The sequence below is a fragment of the Artemia sp. Qi Xiang Cuo genome, chromosome 4 (genome assembly GCF_049724085.1).
Source record: "Artemia sp. Qi Xiang Cuo chromosome 4, ASM4972408v1, whole genome shotgun sequence".
Classification (NCBI taxonomy): domain Eukaryota; kingdom Metazoa; phylum Arthropoda; class Branchiopoda; order Anostraca; family Artemiidae; genus Artemia; species Artemia sp. Qi Xiang Cuo.
In genome coordinates, this window is record NC_142797.1 from 37,410,012 (window position 1) to 37,437,809 (window position 27,798).

Consider the following 27,798-nt stretch of genomic DNA (forward strand, 5'->3'; position numbering starts at 1 on the left):
TACTCCTGATAAAACATACCAAATTATGATGAAAATATAACACTTTGGCAACAAAATTATGGAAAATACAACAGAGAATTATGGCAAGCAGGCCTCCCAGAACGAATTATATTAAATACATAATCTAACTTAACCAACTCTATATATTAAATATTTAATTACAATTTACCTCTACAGTAGGCTATCTCACTGAGACTAAGCTAATTATCTCCTAATGCAGACAGAGAAACCGGTTTTACTCAGATCAAGAGCTTGAGTGGGGTGGCTATAGTACGTAAGTACCGAATTAAGACCTCATATATTCCTTGACTACATAAATGTAGACGTAGTCAGTATGAATCATATTTGCAAGAAATCCTTATAGAGATGAGTCGTGGCTCACTATTTTCTATACGCTTCGGAGCTATTTCGCTTAATGCGCATTGACCGTAATACCATTTTGGAAAATTTACACCTACAGAGAATCAAATTAATTTCGAAATGGAATGATAAATCCGGGACTTCTGTCTTATTCTGTAAGTTATAATATAATTTATAATTTTCCTCAACCATATGAACTTATTAATGATCAATAACTTGCTTTTCAATTGAGTTAATTTATTTACAGAGTTAGCTATTACAAAGATAAAATTTCCACGTGCTAAATAAAAACTCTTAAGTATTCCGAAAGTAAAAAGGATACAACGGTTTCAAAAATGAAAATATATACCTTTACTTAAGCAGAAGTACATAGGATAATTATAAAAAAAACACAATTAAATACCAAACCAGTAAACTAACGCCAAACTATAAAATAAAACCATTAAACTATTGATCGTTAGTACAAAAATACTATCAAAACTTCAAGAACCATTAGTTCCAACGTACTAAACCATTAAGCCACCAACAAGAAGTCCGTAGAAAGTTCATTTGTACGGATGACAAAATCAAGGATCTTTGACCGTTTATCTACAGGGAGGACATGGATCCACCCTTGTATCACACTCCTCTGTAAATCATAAATGATCGCCAACAGTTTTATCAGCGGATGAAAAAAATAAAATAAATGCCACAAAATGAAAGTCTGCTTCAGCAAGGGTCATACTTACAAACCTATGCACCACATTTGACAATTGCCTGCTTTTCTTCTTGTTATAAAAAATAAACTATTTTAGATAGCGCAGAAGCATTCATTATTAGTTGGATACGACTGTTATGTAGTCCGATTCTTAAGCAATTCTGAGCTGGATTTCGAGTAATCATATAAAAATGCAAGTTGATACAACAATCACGCTCTTTCAAAACTTCAGCCACTTACGAAATATCGTTACCCTCACTTTTGAGTCCCATTAAAAAATTTAGTTTTCAAAAAAAAAAACATGGTTATTTTTATGCAGGAGGACGAAAGATAGGGGGGAAATGATGCATCCCCCCCCCCCCGACTGCTGAAATTTGAAAAATATGCTTTTCAGTGTTTTACATGAAAATTTTTGGATATAAAAATCAATTTATCACTGCAGCGTTCGTAAAGATTGTAAATTCCTAGTTGCTTATGTTTATCGCCAGTGATAGAAAAATAAAAGTACGATTACACAATTAGCTCATAGGGAACAATTTATACAAGGACACACACGAAAAAAACTAAACAACTGAAACATTATCCATTTTTTTAGATTTCAAGACAAAACCAAAAGAATGATCATTAAATCAACTGGTTAGTATAAGAATTTAAACATTTTAAAAATAAACAATAAAACAATTCAGTTCAAAATCCGTTGATTTTGAATTGAAGTTATCAAGTATTTTGAAGTAGGTTGCATCAATACATGGCTAATTGTAGAAAGAGAAAAACCAAAACAGATAGTCCAAGCAATTGAGAGGCAAATGTTTAAATGGCTGTGGCACGGGTAAATGACAGGAGTAAGTATGACTCTCTTATTGGACACATACTTGTTTGTTAGTTTTTGGAAAGGCACGCCTGCTTAGAGTCTCAGGCATGTAGACCAAGAATTTAAAATTGACAATACCATTGATTTTGAATTGAAGTTATCAAGTATTTTACAGTAGGTTGCATCAAGACATGGCTAATTGTAGAAAGAGAAAAGCCAAGACAGATAGTCCAAGTAATTGAGAGGCAAATGTTTAAATGGCTGTGGCACGGGTAAATGGCGGGAGTAAATATGACTCTCTTATTGGACATACTTGTTTGTTAGTTTTTGGAAAGGCACGCCTGCCTAGAGTCTCAGGCATGTAGGCCAATTGAAGTTATGAAGTTATTAGTTATGAAGCTATTAAATTGAATTGAAGTTATCAAGTATTTTGCAGTAGGTTGCATCAAGACATGGCTAATTGTAGAATGAAAAAAGCCAAAACGGATAGTACAAGTAATTGAGAGGCAAATGTTTAAATGGCTGTGGCACGGGTAAATGGCGGGAGTAAGCATGACTCTCTTATTGGACACATACTTGTTTGTTAGTTTTTGGAAAGGCACGCCTGCCTAGAGTCTTAGGCATGTAGACCAAGAATTTAAAATGACATAGGACCGTTAGATTGCCTGGAATGAGAGTCAAACAAGGCACGCCCGCCTATGGACTTAAGAAGGTTGACCAAGAATTTAGAATTGACATAGGACCATTAATTTGCTTGAAATAACAGTCAAACAATCGTTTAAAGCAATTATAATCTTCCAATAGTACCTATTTGTTGCCTAAGCTCAGCCCCACATTCTGAGAAAATTTCAATTTTTCAAATTTTTGGGTCACTTGCCCGAGACTCTGGGCGGGTTGCCGCCCCTAAACATTGTCCCTAATTCCTCTCTCAATTTAGCACCTGTTCACGGATGCCCACCGTCTCCAATCACTTTCCAAATAGTATCTATTCATTGTCTCAGCTCAATACATTAATCTGAGAGAAATTCAACTTTTCCAAGTTTTGGATCACTTGGCTGAGACTCTGGGCAGGTGGGCGCCTCCAAAAATTGTCCTAAATTCCTCTCTCGCCTTAGAACTTATCCAAGGATGCTTAAAATCGTGAACGGTTAGACTGTTTCCCTAGCGGTAACCATGCTTTACACACATACCAACAATATTTACACGCATACACACAGACAAACAAAGGCGGAGTTATGACGATAGGTGTGCGACTGATGGGTCCCAAAAATCTTTAATAGAGAGTATAGAAATTTCCCTACTTAATAATATTTATGCTGTGATTACAATAGAAGCTTGTTATTATTGAAAACAAAGAGACATATTTAAATATGGTTAGAACAACCAGTTCAAAGTACAAAAACTTCAATTCAACGTGAAAGCACTCAGTGATCCCCGAACTTATCAAAACCCAGCTTTTCCCCAAAAAAAGCTTAAATGTAGTAAAATGAAAACTTATCGTTAATAGTCAAGACAATATTAATAGCATCCCCTGTATTAACGGAGTATTAAGATAGTTAAGAAACAAACTTACCTTCAGAATCAAAATTTCATCCTAAATCCAAATATTGCATTCATTTCCGTCGCAAATTCAATTTTAAGCCCTTACGTACCCTCAAAGACAATACCTTTTTCTCTTAGGCCTATTTTAGATACGGCTTCTACCTGTGTTAGCGTGAATCTTATTAAAATCGGTTTATCTGTAAATTGAATTGACAGTGATAAAATCAAGAACCAATAAATGCATGGAAAATATATAATATGGGCTACATATTTGGGTAAGGTTAGAAAGGATATGTTAGGTTAAAATTGAATTTGCGATGGAAACGAATGTCATATTTGGACTCAGGATAAAATTCTGATTGTAGAGGTAAGTTTGTTTCTTAGCTATCTGAATACTCCGCTAATATAAATATTTACCCTTTTTTTAACTTAGAAAACTTCTTTAAAATCATCTTCGTCTATCCAATTTATAATGTTGGCAGGCATAGAAGAAGAAGAAGACTTAAAGCCTTTACATTCGTAGTCAAAACACTCTTGATGATAATTCATAGTTTTTAAGCTGACAATAAATTTAATATGATTACTTTTATGATGTCTTCGAATCCTATCACAATACCGATAATTTCCCCCAATTTCATAAATAATTGATGTTTCCAATAGAGACCATTTCCTGATATATCCAGGTTGGACAATGCTTGATATGAAGTCATCAATTTCAGCATACACAGACTTACTACACCCAGAAAACTTAGGTTTGTTGGAATGGAACGTATTTGCTGTGTTGGAAGACATATTAACCTTTGCATACGATAAAGTATCAGGTTTGCCTTTAATATTTGTAATAAGTGATGCATAAAAATAACTCTCATTCAATGTTTTTCCAGGATATTTGAGTGAATCAGGGGTAAACTCGTTATTTGATCCAATTTTAAAATGGTTATTTCTTCCAAATTTATTACAATATAACATCCTAAAATTCCTATTTTGACTATATACGCTGGTATCAACAAAAACACTGTTGCCGGAAACTGTTTTCACTTCCAATTTGCTCAAATCTTTTGTTGAAACTACTTCTGAAGGAACTCTTTTTCGAGTAATTTCCTCAACAATATTTGAAACAAAATATCCAGCATGAATATTGCTATTAAATATGACGGTGTCATATACTAAATGACATGAGAATTTCTTTTCTGTTGTTGCATCTAAGACTAAAACATCACGAATCTGCACTTCCTTTTCAAAATGAACCCTGACGTAATATTCAACACATTTCATAAAAATTCTCACTGCATCTATACCATCTAATTCAGGATTTAACCTTTTATCAAACTCAATATCAAAATAAAGCTTACTATCACTTCCTGGTGTTATAATTTCATAAAAACATCTCTCTTCCGAAGGTCTTTCGTTTAAACGAATCCATAAAAGGTGTGGATGCGCCGCCAAAAAATTTCTTTTACCGTGAGCATCTGCGAATTTGTACTCACAAGAAAACGCTTTCAATTCCAATTTTGAGTCTGATATAAAACTTAAACACTCATCTTGCTTTGGAAATACTTCCCAAACATCAGGTATACACGATAATATATGCTTTGGAATAGTGCTCGGCAAAGGATTTCGTTCATAGATGACACACTTTTTTGAGATCTTTTCAACTTTTTCTTCAAATTCACTGGATCTCTTCTTACCATAAAAGTTGAGAGGACAGATTTCTTTTCCCATATTCCCTTCCATCTAAAAATGAGATCTTCACTAGAACATGTAGATAGGGATCAGCCATGAATAACTATGAATAATTTTAATTACCGCACTATTTGCTTCTTTTCTTCTTAAGACCAATATTATAGATGGCATTTTAATCAATGTTTCCAGTTTATCGTCTTTTTCAGCAGTCGAAAGAGAGTTTTTCTCATCACAAGAGATCTTTTTTTTTTGCATCTACATGACTTCTAGGAGCTGTTGTAAAAACCCATCTGTCTCATTTTTCAAATTTTGGCACTCGGGTGTTACCGTTCAGTGCAAAGAGCAGAAATAGCATTTTGATAAAAAAAAATAATAATAATAATAAGAGAACGAAAAAAATGGTAGGCTTGCTTCTTCCTCAAATAATTTTTCTCCCTTGTCAGTTTTTTTTAATGTGATTTTTAGTTTTGGTTACTATGGTCCGTGGTTCGTCCTTTACTAGGTTGCAACTACTGCTGTAACCATGATGACTTTGTAAAATTACTATTCAATACCATTACTTTTCAGCTAGTAAAGATCAGGGTTAAGTGACAAAAGAGTAGGCGATAGTACTAGAATCTTTAGTACCCCAGAACTTTTTGGTGGCCAAAACATTTGTTTTCTCACCAGAGAGCGGTAGTTTGGTGACGACAAAATACAGTTCGACAAAAAAAAACGAAGGAAAAAATAATTAATGAACCAAATGAGGATTATTTTCAGCCAATAATATATAAAAAAAAAAAAAAAAAAAAAAAAAAAAAAAAAAAAAACAGAGCAAATATTTGGGCAGAGACTACTAACTCGTCCTCAATTCTCAAAATAAAGAAAAAAAAATGTAAAGAAGTAATAAAATTAAGCAAAACATGTGATATATAATGATATTAATTGCTGAAAGCTCAGCAATTCAAGATTTTATTTCAATGTATTTTTATTATTATTTTGAAACGTTGTAAATATATAAGAAAATATTTGCAATATAATTCGTTTTCAGTAAAGTAAAAACTGACGCAATAGCTTTAGACTTTTACATCTAACTCTGGTTTGTAGTGCTTTTGGTTGTCTTAAATTCGATCCATATATTCAATTCATTTTTTTTAGTTTTAAGATTTATTTACTTATATTAGCATCTGTTATCTGTATGTTTGCTATGATTGTTTATTTCATTTCTGTTCCTTTTGAGTTTCATTTATTCTTTAGTAGTAATTTCTGGTCATTTTGAGTTTGAATTATTATAGGAATTTATTTCTGCGTGTCTTAGGTTTAATATGGCTATTAAAATTTTTTTTTAAAAACGTCTTTTTCCGAGAGTTTTTTAATAAATTTCTTATTCTTTTTGATTGCCGTAATTTCACGTTTTTCAACATGCCCTGTTACAACATCTAAGTTTCATCAAATTTTAAAAAACATCAAAGTGTTCAAGTTCATCAAATTTTTAAACTTTAATGTTAAAGTTTTGAAGTTCAACATTTTCTGACAGTAGTCACAAGTAGATATAGTAGGAGTTGCAAGCATTCGCAGTGAGAGTTTCAATTTATCGCGGTTGGAAGTAGTCAAGACTTGCAGTCACAACTAATCTCATTTGCAGCCGCAATAGTATTAGTAGTAGTAGGCTAATAGTGGTCCTGAAAATTTCAAGTTAATATCCTTACCCATTCCTAATATATTGCAGATGCATCTTTTTGATAACCTGGATGCAGATAATGTCTTTTGATTTAGCTCAATAAACCCCTCAACATTATCCCGAAATGTCCTAAATTGGCACAAGTAAAACCATAAATATTCTTGACACAAGTAAAACCATTGAGAAATCTTTTAGTTATTCCCTTTTATAAAACAATAAAAAAGTAATGCCATTCAACACTTTTTCCAAATTTAATATTTACTTCTGTGACAATTTTGTCCCCCCCCCCTCTCTAATACCTTGAAAGAACCCTGGGTTTGCATAAAGATTCATAGAATTTATTGGTTTGCATTAAAGTTCACAGAATTTATTGGTTTGCATTATTCTTTGTATTTATTTTTCATCAACAGTTGATTCATATTGTCAATTTGAATAAAAAAGCATAATTTTCTTTATATAGCATAGGGGTATATCCGGCTATTAGGAGGCCTGCAATGTAATTATCAGCACACCAAATATTATATTTGGAAATATATATTGAAAAGGGAATTAAATCATAACCTATTACTCTTTACTTGCAATTGGAGTTAGTTTAGAAGCAGAATGATTGCAAAAGATTACCCCATTTTGTATAATGAATGCTTTCAGGAATGTATAAAAGGCCTGAATTCCTAGGAAAGTATTTGAAGTATCTACCTCCACTCCTTCCCTTTGCAGGGGCTTACCTGGTCTCTGAAATTTGATGACTTTGGACAAATTTTATGTTATAGAGATACAAGGCAGCCTGACAGTTTTGTGCAAGGTTCATTCTGAACTAGACAGTGTGATAACAAAAGAGCAGCATCATTCTGTCCCCGCTTTCAACACTGTTTCTAACTGGAATTGTTGCTGTTGCAACAATTTCATTATGATTCCACAAAATACGATTTTGTCCCAGTCTGCCTCTCCCCAATGGGCCAGATAAGGTACTAAGCTAAATATAGAACCTTGCTGATTTTTTTTCAAATGTCTATTATGAACCAATTTTTGATGAGATATAAGTACAAGAGAAACTGACAGAATCAGGAGTTTTTATATAACCTAGCGCTTTAGCTTATCTTACCCCACCAGGGGAGGGGGGCTGGGATGCCATTGTCAAAGATTATATACCATGGTAGCAACAATTATAGAGGTTTTTCCACTGTTCAAACAAAACAATGTTAGCTACAACAGCATTATCTCATTCTGAGCTAAGGAAGGGCTAAGCATTCTCTGTGGGCCCCCTAAAGCGGCTGGCTCACAGTTGCTTAAGAGCAATATTTCTCCACAGTGGTTAGCACAGGCCCCTCCCAAAACTGACTAATAATAGAAAGAAGCAATTTAAAAGTGTTTTGGGAACAAAGAAAGAACTTAGTTGGAAATTAATTTACAGTTTTATTGCACCAGTGGGAACCAGCAAGGTCTCATTTTTTTCACAAACAATTTCACAAGAATAAATATTTACATCAGATCACTGAGCCTTTTATCGCTCATTGTTGATCTTAAATAGGTTTCAATCAGGTTTAGTGCAGAAAAATATCTCATTTCTAGCCGTTGTGATATGCAGTCTAATGATGTATAATTTTGAAAACTTTGGAATATGCTATTGACATTGCTTTCAGACAATCGTGAACTTCAAAGAAATCTTTTGGCTTAATGGCTAAAGAGTCGATTTATCTTCTCACAACATCTGTTTGCAAGGCCAGCAGGGTTGTGTCAATGTAAACGTCTTTAAAATGCACTGCTACACTAGCTAATTGGCTAGTATCAAAAACGAGCGGCAAATCAACATCTAATGCAGGCTTTCAAACTCAGAGCAGAATATGTCTATCACAAGAAAATAATCCTTTCTAAAAGCATTTTTAGTCGATTCTTTATCACTTCAGCAAGAATGCTTTTTCCCAAAGTAGACATGGTTACAAAATAACGTAAAGGGGAAGCTACTTCCTGTGCACGCTTTGGTCTTTTACATGAGGAGCCAGAATTCTTAAAATTTTGTAGGTCTTCAGTGAGGCTGTACTCACAAGATTTTTTTTCTTTATGAAAGGCTTAATCAAAAGCTTGGTCAGTTCGCATGTCAATAATTTTATCTTGTGCAGCTGCAACCAGTAGCTCAAGAGAAAACTAGGTCTGCCACATGCAGCTGCTCAGACAGAGAGTTTGTGGCAAAAAAATCCTCTGGATAGTGTAAATATAAATTCAAATGTATAAGGTCTGGTTGCAACTCTGTGGGCCTGAGCTGCCAATTTCCACTCACTAGATGTTTTGGTAATTGATAAAACGGCCAAAATACAGTTCAATCTATTTGGTAGTTTGTTCAATGGTCTATAACAGTTTGCCAATTGTAGTAGATAAATTCTCCAGCTAGAGAACAGCTATGCCAGCAACTTTCTCAGAATTAACAAACAGTTGATAGCAAGCATTGCTATTTGCAATAAAACAGTACAGTTCTTGAAGAATGGAGATAAAAGATGCCATTCATCTCAAGTTCTGAATGAAATCACCCAACACAAGGTTTAGTCTATGAGCACAGCAGTGAATGTAAATTGCATTTTGGTACAATTATTTTAATACCAGCTTGGAAACCCTAAAAGTGGCCGCTCATGACACTGGCTTGGTATTTTCATAGACATTTTGAAAAAACAACAAATTTGCCCCCTCTCCTAGCCATCCTAAATTTTCTTGAATTGAAAAAAATTGATAGGTCTGATTTTTTCCTTCAATGCTGGGTTGTCCTTGTATACCTCTTATTTGCTTGTCTCTCCCTCCCCCCCCCCTATCTGTTGATAAGGCCTTGAAGTCAAAATATTTGGTCTTTGATTGTTGGTGCTATTTCTTTATAACTGGCCTATTAACAAATTGTGTTTTTTTCATATTCTCATTTTGTTATAACCTTTTGTGTGTGATATTAGGTACTGTCCTTCAAGATTTTTATAGACTGTTTGAATTGTCCTTTTATATAATATATCTTTCTTATCTTTCCTGAACTCACAAAGGAATAACTGGTCTGAAATTCACACTTTGATTTTCTCAAAATTCAATAACTTACCATTGGAATCAGCATGGTCAAAAACCTGTTTATGGAGACTTACAGCCCCCCTCCTTTAACAACAGGGAAAGTGACTTAACTACATGGTTAGCATTGATCTGTCTCCTGTTTTTTTTTTCTAGCAAGGCTAGAGGGTGACAGTGGCGCCAAATCACGAAAATGTAGGGGGGGGGGGCAAGGATTTTTTTTCGATTTTTTTTTTAATTAAGATGCAAAAAAAAGAACAAGATTTAGCAAACATACCTAAAACAGGGGGTAGCGGCGAGGTCGCTGCTTGGCAAAATTTTGCTTTGGCAAAAGCTTGGCTTGGCGTCGACTAATCTATCCAAATCCAGTTTCTTTACCTCCTCTTTTTCAACGGCCATTATCATGAGATCACTGAGTCTGTCGTTTCCCATCGTCGATCGCAAATAGTGTTTCACACGCACTAATGCCGAGAAGAATCGTTCATTGCTGGCAGTGGTCACAGGCAAAGTAGCAACTAGCTTCATCAGTTTTAGCACTGCAGAATAGGCAACTGAGAGGTTGGATAAAATTTCGATAGCTCGAAAAGATCTATCTTTGAAATATCACTTTTTGACGGATGCAGCTGTGCAAGAGAAAGCTGGGATTCTATGGCATGTCGTCGACACCGAGAATCTCTTGATAATGACACATAACTCTTTCCACTTTCGAAAGTTCGAGAAAATTTGAACTTGAGGGGTCGAAGGCAGATAAAGCGTCAAGCAGAGGCATATTCTGCATGAAACGTTGGTCCATCTCACTCGTGAAACGATCTATTACCTCAAAGTACAGAAGTTTACCGCAGTCTGATTTAACTGGCTGACTGATATTGCGTTTACCGGTTGTTGAGTTTGAAAGAAAGGCTTTGAGACGAATGGAAATGGCTTGACTTCTCTTGTTTCGAGCACTGGTTTTAGATTGTGGAGATTTCGATTCCTGGATATCGTTTAAAGCTAAGAATTCAGATATGTTTTTGCTTAAGTTGTTCCATTCGTTATCATTGCTCAGCTTTTGGAGTGTCTCATATGTCCCAGAAATCAGTGCAAGTGCCTTATAAATCAACAAACTTCCGGATTGAAGTTGCTGTGATAAACAATTTACAATGACTAATACTTTTTCCATTATGTGCAAAATTAAAACAAAAGAGGCAGAGTTGATTTCGTCCAGAAGTCCTTTTGCTTCACACGCTGCTTCGCCATTGGAACTATCTGAGACTGCGGCAAGCAAAGTAACAATACAATCAAATCTGGCATTCACCTTCAAAATAGAGTGGACTGCGTAAAACCAGCGAGTCTGGACGGTCCTCTCTAGCTCCAAGACTTTTTGCCTGCTAATACGCTGGGATTCCACAAATAGCTCGTGACGAGTATTGCTGCATGATATAAATGCGTAAAGTCTTTGCACCACAGAGAAAAATTCAGAAAGTTCGTTGATATTTTTTAGGCAGTCAGTCAAAACCAAGTTTAATCTGTGGGCGTGACAGTGTACATAAACTACATGAGGCACCTTCTCCCTAAACTTTGCTTGAACTCCGTTAAATTCCCCACTCATAACGGATGCGCCATCATAACATTGGGCAATACACAGCATTGAATCTACACCAAGCATTTCTATAGTTTCACAAATCGAGGTGGATAAGCTCTAGGCGTCTAATTTGTGCATGTGATAGCAGCCGATTGGTCGCTCCACTACTTTTCCATTTGATATGTACCTGAGTAGGATCGCTAATTGTTCTTTTCTAGAAACGTCTTTTGTCTCGTCGAAAAGAATAGCAAAGTAATTAGCTGATTTTAATTCTGAAATAATATCTTGGCGCAAGGCATTTCCTATCAGTGTAACTGCGTCATTTTGGTACTGATGACTGCAATAGTGACCATATCGGCGCTGTAACTTGGCCTCCAGCTTTTCGTCGCCTTTAGACATTTCCTCCATCAATTCAACCAAATTACCCCGGTTTGCAGATGTTTCTGATTCGTCATGACCCCTCAAAGCAAGACCCTGGCGGCCAAGAAAGCAAATAGCGCGAAAAATGTACTTCACATGATCTCTATTTTTCTGAGCCTCTTGAGATCTGGATTGAATTAAGGCTTTTGCTATAGATTTTGAAGTATAAGTACTCATTATCTTAAATTCCGTCCATGCTGACATACAATGCCTATGTCTTTCAGAACCATCATGTTGCTTTAATAGAGCAGAACTGTCTTTCCACTTGCAAAATCCTGACTCAATGAAAGCCCTTTTTCCAGCAGTTTCTTCAGCCCTTAGAGTCCCCATAGAAAAATGGCGGCAAGCAAAACAAAACACGGAATTCAAGTTTTTTGAGTATTCAATCCATTCATAAGTCTTATAGTAATGTGCACTGAATTTCCTTCCGTTCAAAGTGGAAGCCAGATATCTCTCAAGAATAGGTTGAGCTGGTTTGTCGTGACGCGTCCTAGAGATATCTGAGAGAGTTTCTTGACTGCTACTGGAACCCACAAGGGGTTCAGCAATGCAGACCGAACTTTCATGTTGATCTGAGCCATTTATTGTTCCACTTGTTTCCGAAATTCTGTCACAGGTGGGGGAATTTATCTCAACTAACCCGAGACTTTGGGCGCTGACACTATTGCCATTTTCTTGCACTAAAGTTTCTTTATTTTTCTTCCGCATTTTCACCGAAAAATAATCCAATGTTTGTTGTCGCTTTTTACTCATAGTTAAACGAGTAGTAGACAATGACTTCACTCAGACACGGCAAGAGAAGAACTGAAGAAACACGTAGAAACTCACTTAGAAAATCACTCCCATACTCCATGGTGAAACTACCCCACTTAGAAACCCTATAAACCAATCACTTACATTTCCTGTTCACAACAGTCCCATACACTCCACTGGGACTAGTCATCCCATAAACTATTCAACAACGTCAAGAACGTGCTGACCAAATCCCCTTGAAACCCTAGAACACATTTCCTTTCCCAGCTACTAAAAAAGGCAATATACAAAACTCATAGTTTACAACGAATTCTTCACAAGAACAATAATAAAACGGGTACTGACCACATGAAGATTAGTTTTGAATGAACCCCACTCGGAAATAAAATAGTGTAGACGCGCGTGCTCTTAGACATTTCAAAACAAGATTATATAATTAGGGCACCAGTTTGTTGGTCGTATTTATTGGACCAGTTGCTGGTTTAATATAGCATATAGCTAAAATAGAAAATAGCTGTGAAATATAAATAAGAAGGTAATTTTCAAAGTATAGGGGGGGCCATGCCCCCCCTGGCACCCCTGGAGGGTGACCAGAACATCATACAGAGATGTATAATAGCTCATTCAAATGGGAATTAAATTTGCTAGTGCACTTTTAAAGTGACAAAAAAGATTGGAGGGCAACTAGCCCCCCCCCCAAAGTCATCCAAGCACAATTTTGAGATAGCCATTTCGTTCAACATAGTTCAAAGGTCAAATATATTTGGTTTTGGTGATGATATGACCCTCCATAGCCCTGGGGAAAGGGCTGCACAGTGTATAGGTATCAGATATATTGATATCACACATATCAGTATTGGTATATCATTATTGCAGGTATCTAGACAGATTTTTAGTAGCTCATATTATGTCCTTCCTATAAATTCAACTGTCAGAAAGTTCCAAATGGCAGTAAAAACAGCACTTTTGGTGCCATGTCTCAAGTGGAAAAGCTGGGCCTAGTGGGCTACCAGAACTTTTAGAGTGATGTTTAATGGCTCGTTTGAAAGCTATTGCCCTGATCTACGTGGTTTATCAATTCTACCATCTATAAGTGTGATATAGCACTAAAAACAACCCTTCTGATGTCACTTCTTAAGTAGAAAAGCTTGGAAGCATAAAATGATATCATCATTGTAATACTTATGATTCAAAACCCTTAACTGGAAGTTTGCAAAAACATCTCTCATTTATTCCTCCTCCAAGCCCCCTTGATAAGCTATGTAATTAAGGCACAAACACTAATATATCAAATTATATTATCAGAGCTCTAATTTTGTTAGTACAGTGTTTGACTTCAAATTAGAGTATCTTGCATTCAATTCCTCCTTGGGTGTTTTTTTTTTCAATTGCAGTTTTCTCCCTTCTATACAATCACTTTCAGATAATTTCACTGTTTTTGTATATGTGATGCACTCATTTTGTAAAAACATGTCCCCGGAAGGTATTTGGTTAAGCATTTTGATTCAAAAGGGAATAGAGGTCATCCAATTCATGGTTTGCAATGAAATTCTGAGTAGATAACTAAATCCATACCCCAATGAATGGTGTAATTTTGTCAAAATCCTGTGGGGGGTGGTCAAAGTTGGAGCCAAATAAAAAAGGTTTATCTTATCTTATGCAGGCTTATCTTAGTTTTGACAACATTTTTGGAAATACAAAATATCTGCTGGAAGGAGGGACAGGGGGGGTGGCAAACTGGAGTCGGAAGGAAAACTGAGGTCTGGGAGGGGAAGTTTCCCCCCTCTGCCCCATAGCAAATTAGACCCCTAACACCAACCCCTTGCCACTAAGTAGTTGGAGGAGTGTAGGCATGTGGTTTTGGAACCACTCAAATTTGTAGATTAAAAGAAAAATTACTTATTGTTATACTTACTTATTCAAATTATTTACTTGACATTTCTGCTGTAATATTTACTCTATACATAAGATTGTGCATCCAAAGAGGAAGAAAGACAAATGAAAACAGTTCTGTAGGAGAATTCAGGCAATCCTTCCCCAAATTTTGAAATGAAAACAAACTTAGTTTATATTAGTATTTATCATACCTACACAAGAAATGATCTTTTTTGAAATTTCTATTCATTTCTGAGTAGAGTGGCTTTTTATCTAGGGACAGGTCAAGCCTAAAGGCACATTCCTGTTGAGATAGCAAGATTTTCTGCAAGTATGTCAACATACAAGCCTGTCCAAGTGTGAATAAATTTATTTTTTTTAAACAAATAATTAAAGATTTATTTCTTCTTTTTTAATATTTTTTTTTACATAAAGAAATGACACTATGTTTTGATTTTTTTTTCTTCCACACTAAAATGTATTTTTTTTATTCAATTATTAGTTCAGCTCCTTAATAAGGGTTGATGTGTCTTATCCCCCCCCCTCCCTAGATTGGAGATGATTAGAAATTATATAAAAAATAAGTTTTCAGCTGAAACTAAGAACCAACATTAAAGCTTTTTTTGGCATTAAACAATATTTAAGGGTGAAAAGTAAATACATAGCCTTGCAACAGCAAACTAATTTAAAATGCTTTTCATGGTCCTACAGGAGCTGTAACTTTCAGTAACTGTGTTCACTTTCACTCAACTGTGTTTGTTTCAAACTTTCAGTAAACTTTGATACTTTCAGTAGGCTATACAATTAAAGTTATCTTAAAAACTTAGGCATAAAAATAGCCTAATAAGTTTAAAGTCATTACACAGCATATAAAATAATGGATTGATTTGTCAGTCAATGGATTGATATTGTTATTAAAATTGTTATTCTTGTTAGTACCCTCACATTGCACCATGCTGCAGTAAAGTAGGGGTGGTCCAAAAACTTTTCTCTATTTTATGGAATGCCAAAGAAAAGTAGGCCTAGTCTTTCCCAAAAAGAGGTCTTCTACCCTATACCCCTTCCATAGGCTATTAGATTATAGGCTACAGGATGTATTTATTAATCATACTATCATGTTTTCTTCTATTATTAGCCCACACACTTTTTAAAATCATTTCAAATAATGTTTTGGTAAATTATGCAATGAATCATAGGCTAGGCTAAACAGGGATTAATTTCAGACTGAGAAGATATCTGGTTTAAGATATGTTCAAGCCTATAATGAAAGACTGCATTGATATAACAGGGATATACATTATTAAAGCTATAGGCTATATGGGACCATCAGGATGGAAGGGTGCATCTGTGCGTGAATTTATTACCCTAATAGCCTAGAGCCTAGAATATTTGGAAAGAGCATAAAAAAGAACTGAGCAGTATGTTCTCCTGGTCCTTGGGTTATTTATGGAGTCTTGTAGGCTACATATGTTGACCCTAGCCTAGTTTTTTTTTTATAAATAACCTAGACTAGCCTAGGGCTAACTGGCTGAATAAAAGGGGGAGGGGTCACAGTAAGCCTAGCCTATGAAATGTTATAACTTTTTTAATGGTTATTCAATATGAAATAGGCCTAGTATTGAATGGCACCATTCTTTGTTATTAGCCTAGGCCTAGCCTACAGTGTTTTCATTCTAGAAAGTATCCACTAGCATAACACAAACTTAACTAGCCTATAGGCTTGTTTTCCAAAACCAATATTCCATGATCTTGGACTTTAATCAATTTAGCTTACTTTACACTCTCCATAGGTATGTAGAAATTCCAAGCAGAAACTCCAGTTCCAATGCACAGAGATAAATTCAAAACTAGACCCTAACCAACCGCCATTAACTGCCAAAAATTTCAAATTCAAATATAGCATATTAGAGCCATCTGAAAAAGAAATTTCAGTGTATTCAGATAGAAGTTTTCTAATAAGAGAGACTACAGACTAGGCCTACCGCCTATTGAGATTGGGTAGTGAATAGGCTACTGACTGTGACTTGGTAGCCTGGAATTGAACCAAAGGAGAGGAGAACGCGTTTATGAAGGTAATTTTGTTTTATAACCCAATGTAGTATCATCTCCTACAGTTTACTGCACTGCCATCAGTCAAATCTTGGTAGCTTTGCCAATTTCTTAGGCCTAACTCTTTGAGGCTTAAATAGGCTAGGCCCAGGCTAGGGTATTTGGTAATTTTTTCTGGTTTTACATAATTTAGCTAGAAAATAAGTAAATACATCACTTGATGCCTTTTTCAGTGCACTTTCCAAATATAGCCTAATAGGCCTAGCCTAATTGCTTTTGGCCGAAATTCCTGTTGATCTCTTAGTGGGGCATTAAAAGTAGACTTAGGCCCATGGCCTTGTCTATAGCAAGAATGTACCCAGGATTTTTTTTTCAGAGGGCGTTTTAGGCTACTCAAAGATTTTTTGGGGGGGGGGGGCTACACAAAAAATACAGGCAAAATTTTTGTATATCCATTTTCGTTAGGCCTATGTTTTTACAAGTCAAACAAACATTTTGCAGAGGGAAGGGGGGTTCAACCCCCTCCCCCCTCCAGGTACAACCTTGGTCTAGGCTATAGGCTAGCAAACAGCATAGAAGTTCTGATGCACATGTTGTTTACTTCTGAGGACCTGCAGTTTCTGGTTGTGTCCCCTGGAGATGATAGTTGTCATTATTTCCAAAGTGTTGACTGGGGGGGGGGGAGGGTGTTACTCTTTTGTTATGATGGTGTGTCTTTTAGAAGAGGGCATAGCCTACCCTTTCATGATACCAGCTAGTTGTAGCCTTTTCTTCTTGGTTCCCTCAGTAAAGGCCAAGTCAAATTAGGATTCAGTTAATTTTATTATCTAGCAAGTATTTAACTTGAAAATTAATTTGATCTAGAGCTGTTTTCATAGCTGACTAAGGCTTAGCCTAGCTAGGCAAACAAATGCTTTTCAAACCAAATTTATTTGATATTTCAAAGAAAGCAGTAAATTTTAGTAGAGCAATCCCCTTCCCACCTAGCTGCAATAGTAACAAAATTCTTGGGCTGCTTCAGTATTATGAATAGGCCTAAACTGCTACAGAGCAACTTTATTTTATTGATTTGTTAGGTAACACCCTGGTTTCTGTCCTGTTCTGATCAAACAGTACAATAACAAAATTAGGTACTCCTATGTTAAATGCACTCTTTTATATACTGCAATGGAAACCAGTCATGAAAACAGGTTTAATTCAAGACACTACTATAGGGTAATACAATGTATATCATGGTTTTCATTGTGTTTACAATATTTAAACTGTTGTTTTTTGGGGTTTAGGGGGGGGGGGTACCTAGGTTAGGTTACATAATAATATAGGCTATGCTATGCTTTACCCACCACCCTAATGTGCAAATATATAGCCCAAATTTGTTTCTAAACTATTATATATTCATATTAGGTAGAAAAAAAAGAAATGTACTATTAGATCACCTATTAAGTGTTTGTTTTCTTGTTCTGAAAGAAACTATAATAGCAAAATTTTTACTTTATAATATGATAAGATCTATGATATGATAGGATATATTAACACTAAAAGCCCTACCGGGCCATGGTTAATACACAATACACTTCAAAAATAATAAATGAAAACATCCTTATTATAAAAAAAACAAAAATAATATTAGAAAATGTATGATATTTGGGCTTTTCTTGGTTGTGTCTACTTTGTCCCATTTTGTCCACTATGTTTTTGGTTTATTTTCAATGTTAGCCTATAGTTATATTTTTTGCATAAACTTATATTTGAAATACTGGTTCTTTAAAATAATCTGAGATAGCTTGATAAATAATTTCACAGATAGGTAATTTCAATTAAAAAAATAAAATGAACATCCCTTCCTAATGGTGTTTATACAGCATAACTGAATATACTACATGGAAAAGTTTTTTTTGAGATTCTATATATTTGCAAAAGTTAGTGCTAGTGTCAACAAAAACCATGAACACCATCTAGCATTTTATGACACTTCACATTTTTTAATCATTTTTCTGTCAGGAGCTAAGATCAGACACTTGTTACTACACTTAGTTTACCAACCACATAAATTATATTAATTATTTTTATTATTACACTGAAAAAACAAGTGTTGCTAAGTGCTAGATGTCATTGAGTTTTGTTTGTGGACACTAGCACAAGTTCTCACTTTTGTGTGTTATCCATACTCTTTGGCTCAGACCACAAATTTCTATTGTGTTTTAAAAATTAAACTGATCAAGAGATAAAACACATAATTTTCTTTTAAAGGGGGGGTTCATTAATCTTCAGGGGACATATTACTATGTTGATAAGATTTTGGTGTAACACAGAAAAAGGTTCTTGGCCGTCTTAGAAAACTGTTGAGCTAAGTGAATAAAATTCTTAGAAAGGATCTTGAGCTCTTGGCTTATCTTCCATGTTTTTCTTCTGGGGGCCACTGAATTTTTTAGAGCTAAAGAAATTTCATACTCAGTGAATACCTTAACCTAGGTAACTAAAACCTTTGTATTTTATCTTGAGCCCAAATAACTAATTGGATTTTTTTTTTCAATGTTGAAGCTTCTCTCATTTTGTGCATGTAAAGCATGTGAGATTCTGGCAGAATTGGTCCTAACTTTATTTCAAATTTGTCTTATAATCAAGCTCAAATTTTCAGAGCTTCTATTATCAAATAGATATTGTTGGTTCTTTTAAAAAATAGAATCTTTGCTCTGTTTTCAAACACAGTTCAAAAGAAAATTTGGAAACAACCTTGTGCATAGGCTCTTCTAAACAAAATACTATAATAATAAAATAAGTGCATCATCCAGTTTCCTATTCATCAGTATCACTAATATAATGGTTGCTACTGCAAGAATTGTGTCCCCCTCAACAATAGGGCCAGAAATAGCCCCAGGCCATACAAAGAATTTACCTGTTTCTGTTATTTTAGATAATTTTTGTACTTATTTTTCATCAATAGTTGGTAAAAAAAAAAGTGACAATAATTCCAACTAACAACAAAAATAAAATAAAAAAAATCTGCAATTAGAATCCATTAAATTATATTCGTAAATAGTGTTAAAGGTGGGTTTGAATCATACTATCTTTTTGTTTTTACCATGGAAATCTGGTAACAATCACAGTGTCACCACAAAATTCTTATTTGGCAAATTTTTGTTTTCAAGCAGAAATCAGATAGAAAAAAGAAATGTACAATTTAGTGTTCTTTTCAAAATAATAATCACTACTGTTGTATCCCAGCTCTCTCTGTCCACCATTTCCTAATGTGGATGGATATAGCCCTAGGTTGTATACAAAATTTTCTAGTTTTGTGGGTTTGAATTACTTTTTTGTGCTTAACCAATAACTGGATCTCACCAATAACTGGTTCATAAAGCCAATAAAAAAAGAGCAAACTTTGTTCATAGCCTAGAGCTAAAGCCAGTCCCATGCAGGGAGGGGGGGGGGGGTAGTGGGACACAATTGTAGGAGCAGTAACTGTTAGGTTTATAAAGAATATTGGACAGGGAAGTAAGTGGTAGGTTTTTTTCCTGTCTCAGATATGCCTTCCAATGTAAATTTTCATTATCCTATATTCATAAAATGTGTATTTATTTGATTTTCAGAGTTGCTTTCAGTTTAATTTAGTCTTTTCTTTTTATTTTGTGTGCTTTTTGTGCGTTTTTATTGTTCACTCCAGTTTCTTCAGATGTCCATAAAGATGTATTCTAGCCTATAGTCTTTGGTTAAGTCAGAATGTAAAGGCAAGCTAAAATTTCAGCAATGTTTTGTTTCTTAATGAATGAACAGTATTTTCTCGTTTTTCCAAGTGGGAGCCATGACTACTGTTAGTCCTGCGTTTTCTTCTGGTTGCCTTGCAACCTCACCACAATCTGCTCAAAGAATCAGTGCAGAAATACATAATCCAGACAAGAAGGAGGTTGATAAATTCATCAAGTTTTTCACCCTGAAAGCCATACAATTAATCGTTCAAAGCCGTCTTGGAGAACGTCAATGCACTCCATGCAAGGTTGACCCAACTTCATCTGACTGGGTAGGTTTCCTTATTTTTCAATGCAAAACATTTGATACACATAAAAAAAAATCTTTGAATGTTACTGTTTCATTAAGAACATCAACAAAGTAACCAAGTTGTGTTATTTCCTGTCAATGGTGGTGTTATTTGGGGGGGGGGCATTTGCCACTGCTTAGATTAAAAAAAATATCTTTTTGGGGTATTTTCATTGAAAATGACGTTCTTTTATATTTTCATTGGAAAAGTGAAAAAATCCCCCTCTAGATTTTGAAAGATACATTTCTGCCCCACCCCTAATTTCCATAAATTGACGCCGCTGTTCCTGTAGTCAAAAATATGTTGCTGTTTATCTCTCTTTTTGAGGATGTCTTGCTTTTTTTTTATAAAGTCCAGCAATTTTAATATATTGCAAAGAACTGTTTACTGTCAATACCAAGAGAAAATTAAACCTATATTAAAATATTATTATAAAAGATAAAGCTATATTAAAGAGATTGCAAAATTAAGAGGGGATTTATAAGGGTTCAGCCTTTATTTGATAAAAATATGTATACCTGAAAGGGTACAAAACAAGTGTAGTAGCTATTTAAATCAATAGAACCGCTGGCTGCAGCTAGCTTGCGTGATTTTTATACACTGGTTTTTATGTATAAGTATTGTTATGGGTACCTGCAATCTTGTACTGTGCATTAGGACTTACCTATGAATCAGACTTCGTTGTGATTTTCCTTGTGGCTCAAGCTCAAGATGGGGACTGTAATTCTCCGAAATGGGGTTTTTGGCTATGATGAGATTTTTGGTTATTATGGGCTAGGATTCGTTCTTTACTTGGTCGCTCCTAAGTGGGCAACCGTGATTACAATCGTTTTCAAATCGTGTTTTTAGATTTTTGGTTGCAATGCGCTGAACTTAGTTCTTTACTAGGTTGCAGTGCATGGAACTATGATATTATGCTACTCCTTCATTAGGGCATAAGACTTCTCATGTTGCAATCTTTTAACTGAATGATACAAGTACGCCACATACAGGAAAACTTCTAGTTTTTTCTGAGCTGAATCATGGTTGTGTTTTCATACGCAACCTATTAAAGAACGAACTTTAGCGTGTACCAACCAGAAATTGAAAGACATGTTTTGAAAAAAAAGCTATCAAATGAGGAAAAATCGCCATTTGAAGCTGATTTAGGAATGGTAACTGTTATTTTGGCTAATCTTATTGGTAGATGTTTGCTTGCAAAACATTTATGGGAATTTCAAAAAATAGCCTGAAACCTCTCAAAATGGTGCCAGATCGAAATAAAAAACTCCACTATTGAAATTATCATGGCTGAAAAACCCATACATCAGAATTACAGTCCCCCTTCTTAAGCAACAAGGAAGATTTTTTTTTTGTATGGGAAGCACTGATATCCCCTTTTCCTTTTTTTCTTCTTTTTTTCCATCGCGGCTAGTGTGCCTGATGTATCTAGTGCTAGTGTGCCGGACCAGGACAAAATCTCGGAAGAAAACATCTGGAATTCTGAAATTTTTCGTACTCTAATTTTTCAAACTTTTCTGATAAACGAGCCTTAGCCATACAAAAGTCGTGGCGGAAAGCATTCTGAGCTATTCTAGATATCTGCTGAAAATCCGTCGGTGAAAGGTTTTGCTGTAGAAAATATCGAGTTTTTGAAATTGTATTACTTAGGAAAAAACGTCGTTTTTTTTGGTCTTTTAAAATGTGAACCAAAGACTGAAAACCAACCCTATCCCGAAATTGCCTTTCGGATTGTGTACCTAGGTTTAGGTGGAAACGAAGAGAATTCGGAAGAATTCTCTTTACTCTACAACGCTGTAAAAATTCTTGTTGATTAATAAGGTTGGCGTGTTTTATAGACAAATCAAAATAATTAAAAACAGACTCGGTCAAACGCGCCTCGTAAGATCGTTGTAAATAATTTCTGAGACCACACTGGCTAATCATGGTAAATAAAAAATCGCGAAGAAAGGAAGAAAACGAGGACAATTAACAGCCAGTGAAAAAATTGAAAAATTATGCAAATATTTCGGTCAAGACCTCCACTTGACCGTCCTCAGTGCAGAATAAAACTGATGAAAATATAAAAACCAATCCTTAAAATAAAAACACCAAGCTAAAATTGGACAACCCTTTCCTAGTAACGGTGAAAGGGTAACTGAATAAAAAACACAAGTCTAAATGGCATTTCAGAATTTCATTTTGCGTAAAGCACTTTTAAAGGCTGATCGCTTTCCAGTTTGATTGTTATTGGAGACTCTATTCGATTGCACAATATAACTTTGTGGATGTATGTAAAAACGATCAGAATTAATAATTTTGTCATAAATGGGACTTTTTCCTAAGTAATACAATTTCAAAAACTCGATATTTTCTACAGCAAAACCTTTCACCGACGGATTTTCAGCAGATATCTAGAATAGCTCAGAATGCTTTCCGCCACGACTTTTGTATGGCTAAGGCTCGTTTATCAGAAAAGTTTGAAAAATTAGAGTACGAAAAATTTCAGAATTCCAGATGTTTTCTTCCCAGATTTTGTCCTGGTCCGGCCATTGAGAACCTATCTTCTAAAGTTCTTCCTCCGGAAGAAACCCATGTTTTGTCTAAGGGACCTAAATTTTGCCTACCTCAAACACAAGTGAATTTCTCAGAGATAGTCTCCAATGTTGGGGCGGATATATTTGGTTCACGTGGTGCTGTGGAAAATCCAGATTTACTTCGAGGAGAAGTGGTTAAGAATATTCTTGATTTCATTCCATATTCTTTAAGGTCGAAAAATTAGGAAACACAAATTCTCAAAAATATAAAAAAAGACCCACACATCATTATTACCAGGGCTGATAAAGGAAATAAAATTGTTATCCTTGATAAAACTTCATATAATAAAAAAGTTACTGATATTTTATCCGCCACCCATACTTACAAGCCCATAGATTCAGACCCCACCGATAAGTTCACCCGTTTAGTACGAAAGGAGCTAAGAATTTTGCAAACTGAAAGATTCATTACTCCACAAATGTTTAAAATATTTTATCCTAAAGGTTGTTCCGCTCCTAAAGTTTATGGGCTCCCAAAAATCCAGAAAGATAGAGTTCCTCTACGCCCAATTGTAGCTTCTTATAGCTCCCCGACTGCCAGATTGGGGACATGGTTGTCGACACTTTTTCGCCCCCTTATGCAAACGCAAACTTCATACATAAGAAACTCAGTTCACCTTGTTGAAAAATTTAAAGACATTGAAATAAAAAAAGATACAATTTTGGCCAGTTTCGATGCCATTTCTATGTATACGTCTTGCGACATTAAAAAATGTGAACTAGCTCTTCAAAGGAAATTAGAAGATAATATTGATCAAATAGACTACAAAACACTGGATATAGAAACTATTATGCGTCTCGTCCGTCTTTGCAAAAGTTCCTCCTCATATTTCCGATATAATAATCAATTTTTCACCCAAATTACGGGTTTACCCATGGGTACAAGTCTTTCACCATTTTTGGCAAATTTTTATATGGAATTCATAGAAATCTCTGCTCTGGAAAATTTTCCGATGAAACACCGTTTCTGGGGTAGGTTTGTGGATGATGTTATTTCTCTGTGGGAGCATGGAGGAGAGTCACTTAACTCCTTCTTAACTCATCTAAACACTTTAGACTCTAACCTTCAGTTCATTATAGAACTAGAACATAGCCACAAACTTTCTTTCCTAGATGTTTTAATTTTCAATAAGTCTCCTGACCTTGAATTTTCTATTTATAGAAAGCCTACGCATAACGATAGGTATTTGCATTTTTCCTCCAGCCACTCTCCCTGCATAAAAAGAGGAGTTGTTATTTCTTTGGTTGACCGAGTAATAAGAATATGCTCAGAGCCTCACATAGACTCAGAATTGAACTATATTAAGGACATTTTATTTTGCAATGGCTACCCTATAAAATTACTTGAGACCATTATAGACAGAAGACGAAAAAAGGCAGGGGGAGTGCATCAGGTCCACAAGCCCCAACAGATACCGTCCCATTGGTGGATGATAAGAAACTTTTCACTGTTCTACCCTACATTCCAAAATTGAGTGACAAATTGAAAAGAATCCTTAAAAAACATAAACTTAGCGTCAGACTCTGTATGAAGGATAATCCTGAGATAAAAACAATAGAATTAAAAAAAAAATTGTGATAAAATTAGATTTGCCATCCAAAACCTTTCCTAAATATAATCTTCTTGCTGTAAAAACTGCAGCCCCTCCCCTCTGCCCCTCTTAATGAGACAAAATTAATCTATAGATTATGTTAATTTGGAGAATAGTTGATTAAAACGGAAGCGACTCCTAAACATGATTCATAAAAAATTGTATATTATAGCCAAAAGTAAAAATTTGGTTATTATTTACAGATTGTTTTCTTCCAAAGTTTTTTATTACAAACAGTTGGTATTTATTTCTTACTCTGCTACCTGATATCTGTGTTTAAAGATTGATCAAACAGTTTGTGATAATGAACTGTAAGTCACTCGACCCAACAGGAATCAAAATTCTAAAGAAGAGCAACTACAAAACAAAAAGCTGTTTTTGGTTTTTATATTGTTTTTTTACCAAGTGATGTATCTCTTCTGAAATATCTCTTCTCACAAGATGTATGTATCTCTTCTCTTCTGCAAGAAGAGATGTATTTCTTCTCATGCTGCAGCTTTTTCAAACTTGTTCAAACTAAAAGCTCCTTGAGTTTCAATATTGCTATATGAAAATTCACTTTTAAGTCATTGTTATCCTTTGTCCTTGTGGACAAGTTTTTACTTGCTCCACTTCTCTTCAACTGAAAATGAATATTTGTCCAAATCTTGCACAAATAGCTAAATTCTCTTAAAGATGTTTATTCGTCAGTTGAAAGAATCTTAAAAGGGCCGGTAGCTATCAAGGTGTACATACAGTTAAAGCAGGTAATGGGAAAGCTGGAACGTGGAAGATTAGTTGCCTAAAACAGCCGCAGTACTATGTAGCAACAACTCTCTGTTTATTTTGAGGATGACGTTAGGGAAAAATTAATATTACAGCTTCGTAATGCATATTACTGCCAGGCTGCTAATCAATATTGTTCTCCCAGAAGATTAAATTATGCTTTTTATAGCTGTAGTATAGTGATCAATGAGTATCAAGCATGCAGTTGGGTATGCATGATTTTTATAATACCAATAACATTGGAGTGTACAACTCCAGCCATAAAGTAACAGGGGCATAATTTGCTATGGGGCAGGGGGCAACTGTCCCCTCCAAACCCCAATTTGCCCCTCCCCCTCGACCTCAGTTTACCCCCCAGGTGGAATTTAGTTTCAGCCAAAAATCTTGTCAAGAATTAGACAAGCCTGCATAATTCAAGCATCCAGAGAAACAGGCCAATTTTCGTTAGTATATCTCTACGTTTATGGTAACAAATTTTCACTGTCATTTTCACTTGATTTGATAGAATTGGCTCCAATTTCGGCTCCAAGCAGGACTAAATGGCAATATTAACTGGAAGAATAAACTCTCAAATGATTAGCACTAATCCCATTCAAATCTAGAGAGGCTTATAATTTTAATCTTTTACAGAGGCGATTTTAGGGGAGGGACGGAGAACTTACCCTGGGCGCAGAAATTTTAAGTGCGCAAACTTTCAAATAAATAATCTAATGGTTATAAACATTTTGTAATTTTTGAAATTTCAGTTTTATTAGAATAAAGGACAGGGCCCAGTCAATAAACGAAAATAATTAATAAATTATTGATTCATTAATAAAATAAAAACAAATAAAAAATAATTAACTATAATTAAATAATCTAAATAATAAATTATGAATTAATCAAAGAATTGAAAAATAATATTGTTAATAAATGAAAATTTTGTGAAAATTTAGCCTTCAAATTTTGTGGGAGACAGGGGGGGGGGGGGCTAATCAAGATTTCACCCTGGGCGCAAAAGAGGCTAGAACCGCCACTGATCTTTTAACACTTTCCAACAAAGACACGGCACTAACCGGAACTGCGTATTTTTGTGCACAGTTGTCGATGTTTTTAAGACAAATATCCTGGAAAACTGAGAACATATAGCGCAATTTAAAGGACTGAGCATTTTTGAATAATGATTAGGCCACAAAACGGCAGAAATTAATTCGGCGAGTAATTGAGAATAAGCTTACTAGAATTAACCACTTGATTCCACCACAAAGCACATTCCGGAAATTATTTGGCCTTATATCTAACATTTCGTAAATAACTTTTAGTTCAACGATCATTTCAATTTCGATATTAAAAACATGTCCAAAATGTAGGCAGCCATTGGTGGCTCATGTCCAAAGCCACACCTTTGCCCTATTCTTAGCTGTCATTAAGTTATGGTTTTCTTACCACAAAGAGTTTCGGGTTTCAAAGAAATCCACGAAACAGGGAATGCAATAGACTCGGATTGCTTGAGGCAAGCGAAACTATCAGGGTAATGTGCAAGTTCGAGATGAACTTGCGCACTGGAGATGAACACGTAGAACAATTTGAGATTAACACAATCAGCACTGCTACAAGATAAGTGGTAAGGGTTCTTGACACAAGAGAGCAGAGCTGCCAGAGTATACAAGCATAAAGTTCGATCAGCCTTATTTCATTTACTTCCATAATGATAATTATTATTAAAATAAGCTGAAGTAGGGTTGTTCTGGGGAAAAGAGGGCGAAACATTGATAGTAAAACATAAGAGGAAACGGTCGCAGTCCCTTTCATCCTTAAGAATTTCAACACCTGGCCATAAAAAACATGGAGAACAGATAGAGTGATCATTATCAGACACGATACCATTGTTGTGAATAAAAGAAAGAATTCCGTGCTTTTTATTACAATTCAATATCCATGAGGCAGACACCCAAGCAGAAGAAAGGACATGTCGACTATTTCTATTTGTTGCAGTCTAAGTTCCCAGTTATGATCCACTTATAAGTATGATTCTCGATATTTTCGAGAAATTCTCTCAGAGAGGAGTAAAACTTAGTAAATTTAGTGAGTAAAACAACCGACTTCTTATCACGAAGTAGATATATATTAATAATCACCGAATGACTGTTAGCAACTGCATTGATAAAAAGGATGTTTAAGTTCCTCTGTGCTCCCTCCATTTTCAGAGATGAAAAAGCTACTAAATAAATTATTCTGCTACAAAGTTTCAATATAAAGGGTTATTTTTAATTTCACAGTAATTGATTCTGTCTTCTCTTGCTCTTTCTTCAAACGAAATAAATGTGAGGCATACCGATAATGACGTTACCAATATAAATAGGACTTGCTTATCGACTTTTTTCACTCAAACTAGGAAACAGGCAA

The 27,798-nt window shown here is 35.1% G+C and overlaps 3 protein-coding genes across 3 annotated transcripts in view; 1 reads left to right on the top strand and 2 right to left on the bottom strand.

Moving 5' to 3' along the window:
* Positions 1–16,264, bottom strand: part of LOC148953080 (uncharacterized) — a 192,638-nt gene extending 176,374 nt beyond the window's left edge. The window contains exon 1 of the mRNA XM_089087860.1: positions 16,170–16,264. Coding sequence (XP_088943986.1) covers positions 16,170–16,183 — 14 coding nt within the window. The 5' untranslated portion in view covers positions 16,184–16,264. The remainder of the gene's footprint in view (positions 1–16,169) is intronic.
* LOC148953081 (DNA-directed primase/polymerase protein-like) lies at positions 2,933–5,144 on the bottom strand. The gene has a single exon (XM_089087522.1). The coding sequence runs from the start codon at positions 5,142–5,144 to the stop codon at positions 3,840–3,842; it is 1,305 nt and encodes a 434-aa protein (XP_088943648.1). The 3' UTR covers positions 2,933–3,839.
* Positions 16,265–16,353: 89 nt separating the features above from the next.
* Atg13 (Autophagy-related 13) overlaps positions 16,354–27,798 on the top strand; it is a 78,903-nt gene continuing 67,458 nt past the window's right edge. The window contains exons 1-2 of the mRNA XM_089088285.1: positions 16,354–16,467; positions 20,239–20,462. Of these exons, the coding sequence (XP_088944411.1) occupies positions 20,247–20,462 (216 nt within the window). The 5' untranslated portion in view covers positions 16,354–16,467; positions 20,239–20,246. The remainder of the gene's footprint in view (positions 16,468–20,238; positions 20,463–27,798) is intronic.